Raw genomic sequence first — 1,221 nt, 5'->3', positions numbered from 1 at the left:
TCCCAATTCCAATTCCCAATCCCAATCCCGATCCCAATCCCAATCCCAATCCCAATTCCAATTCCAATTCCCAATCCCAATCTTGATCCCAATCCCAATCCCAATCCCAATTCCAATTCCCAATCCCAATTCCCAATCCTGATCCCAATCCCGATCCCAATCCCGATCGCCGTTTCCAGGGCGGTGTGCGGAAGGGCGCAGAGGCACGGTGGGGACGTTTAGGGGCACCGTTAGTCCCCGAACCCAATCCCAAACCCAATCCCAAACCCAATCCCAAACCCAACCGCTGTTTCTGGGGGGTTTTGGGGAGGGGAGGGGGCACAGAGCCACAGTGGGGACAATCAGGGGCCATATTTGACCCCAATCCCAATCCCAAACTGAATCCCAATCCCAACCCAGTTGTGGTTTGCAGGGGGTTGAGGGGAGGGGACACAGAGCCACACTGGGGACGTTCAGTGGCACCGTTTGACCCCAATCTCGATATCCCGATGCCGATCCCGTTCCCAGCGGGTTCGGGCCTCACCTGTAGCCTTTGATCTCGGGGTTGGCCGTGGCCATACAGGTGAACACGACCCTCTCACCCTCCTGCACCGTCTGGGGCTGGATGGACAAGGTGACCGTCGGGGGATCTGTGGGGACGGCGCCGGCACGGGGGGCTCAGAGTGGCACGGGGGGGACACGGAGGGGTCCCCAAAGCTCTGGGGTGGGGCATCCCCCGTCCCTGTCCTTGTGGGGACCCTAAATCCCATCCCAGTGTGGTCATCCCCCATCCCTGTCCTTGTGGGGTCCCTAAATCCCATCCCAGTGTGGTCATCCCCCATCCCTGTCCTTGTGGGGTCCCTAAATCCCATCCCAGTGTGGTCATCCCCCCTCTCTGTCCTTGTGGGGTCCCTAAATCCCATCCCAGTGTGGTCATCCCCTGTCTCTGTCCTTGTGGGGTCCCTAAATCCCATCCCAGTGTGGTCATCCCCCCTCCCTGTCCTTGTGGGGACCCTAAATCCCATCCCAGTGTGGTCATCCCCCATCCCTCTCCTTGTGGGGTCCCTAAATCCCTTCCCCGGCGTTGTCACCCCCCTGTCCCCTCCCGCGTGGCGCTGGTGGCCGCCCCTTCCCGCAGCAGCCACCGGAGGTCGGTGTTGGCCACCGAGTGCCGGCCCTGCCTCCTCCTCCTCCTCCTCCCTCCAGCAAATCCCATCCACGGAAACCGCTCCCACCCGAGAC

General features: G+C 61.2%; 1 protein-coding gene across 1 annotated transcript in view; it reads right to left on the bottom strand.

The window, feature by feature from the left end:
- KIRREL1 (kirre like nephrin family adhesion molecule 1) overlaps window positions 1-1,221 on the bottom strand; it is a 37,699-nt gene that overhangs the window by 6,007 nt on the left and 30,471 nt on the right. The window contains exon 2 of the mRNA XM_042020561.1: window positions 524-656. Coding sequence (XP_041876495.1) covers window positions 524-656 — 133 coding nt within the window. The remainder of the gene's footprint in view (window positions 1-523; window positions 657-1,221) is intronic.

This window comes from Corvus kubaryi, unplaced genomic scaffold (genome assembly GCF_017639235.1).
Source record: "Corvus kubaryi isolate FWS band 111438036 unplaced genomic scaffold, C.kubaryi_AGA036_p1.0 37005, whole genome shotgun sequence".
Taxonomy (NCBI): Eukaryota; Metazoa; Chordata; class Aves; order Passeriformes; family Corvidae; genus Corvus; species Corvus kubaryi.
This window is presented reverse-complemented; position numbering and strand designations above follow the sequence as displayed.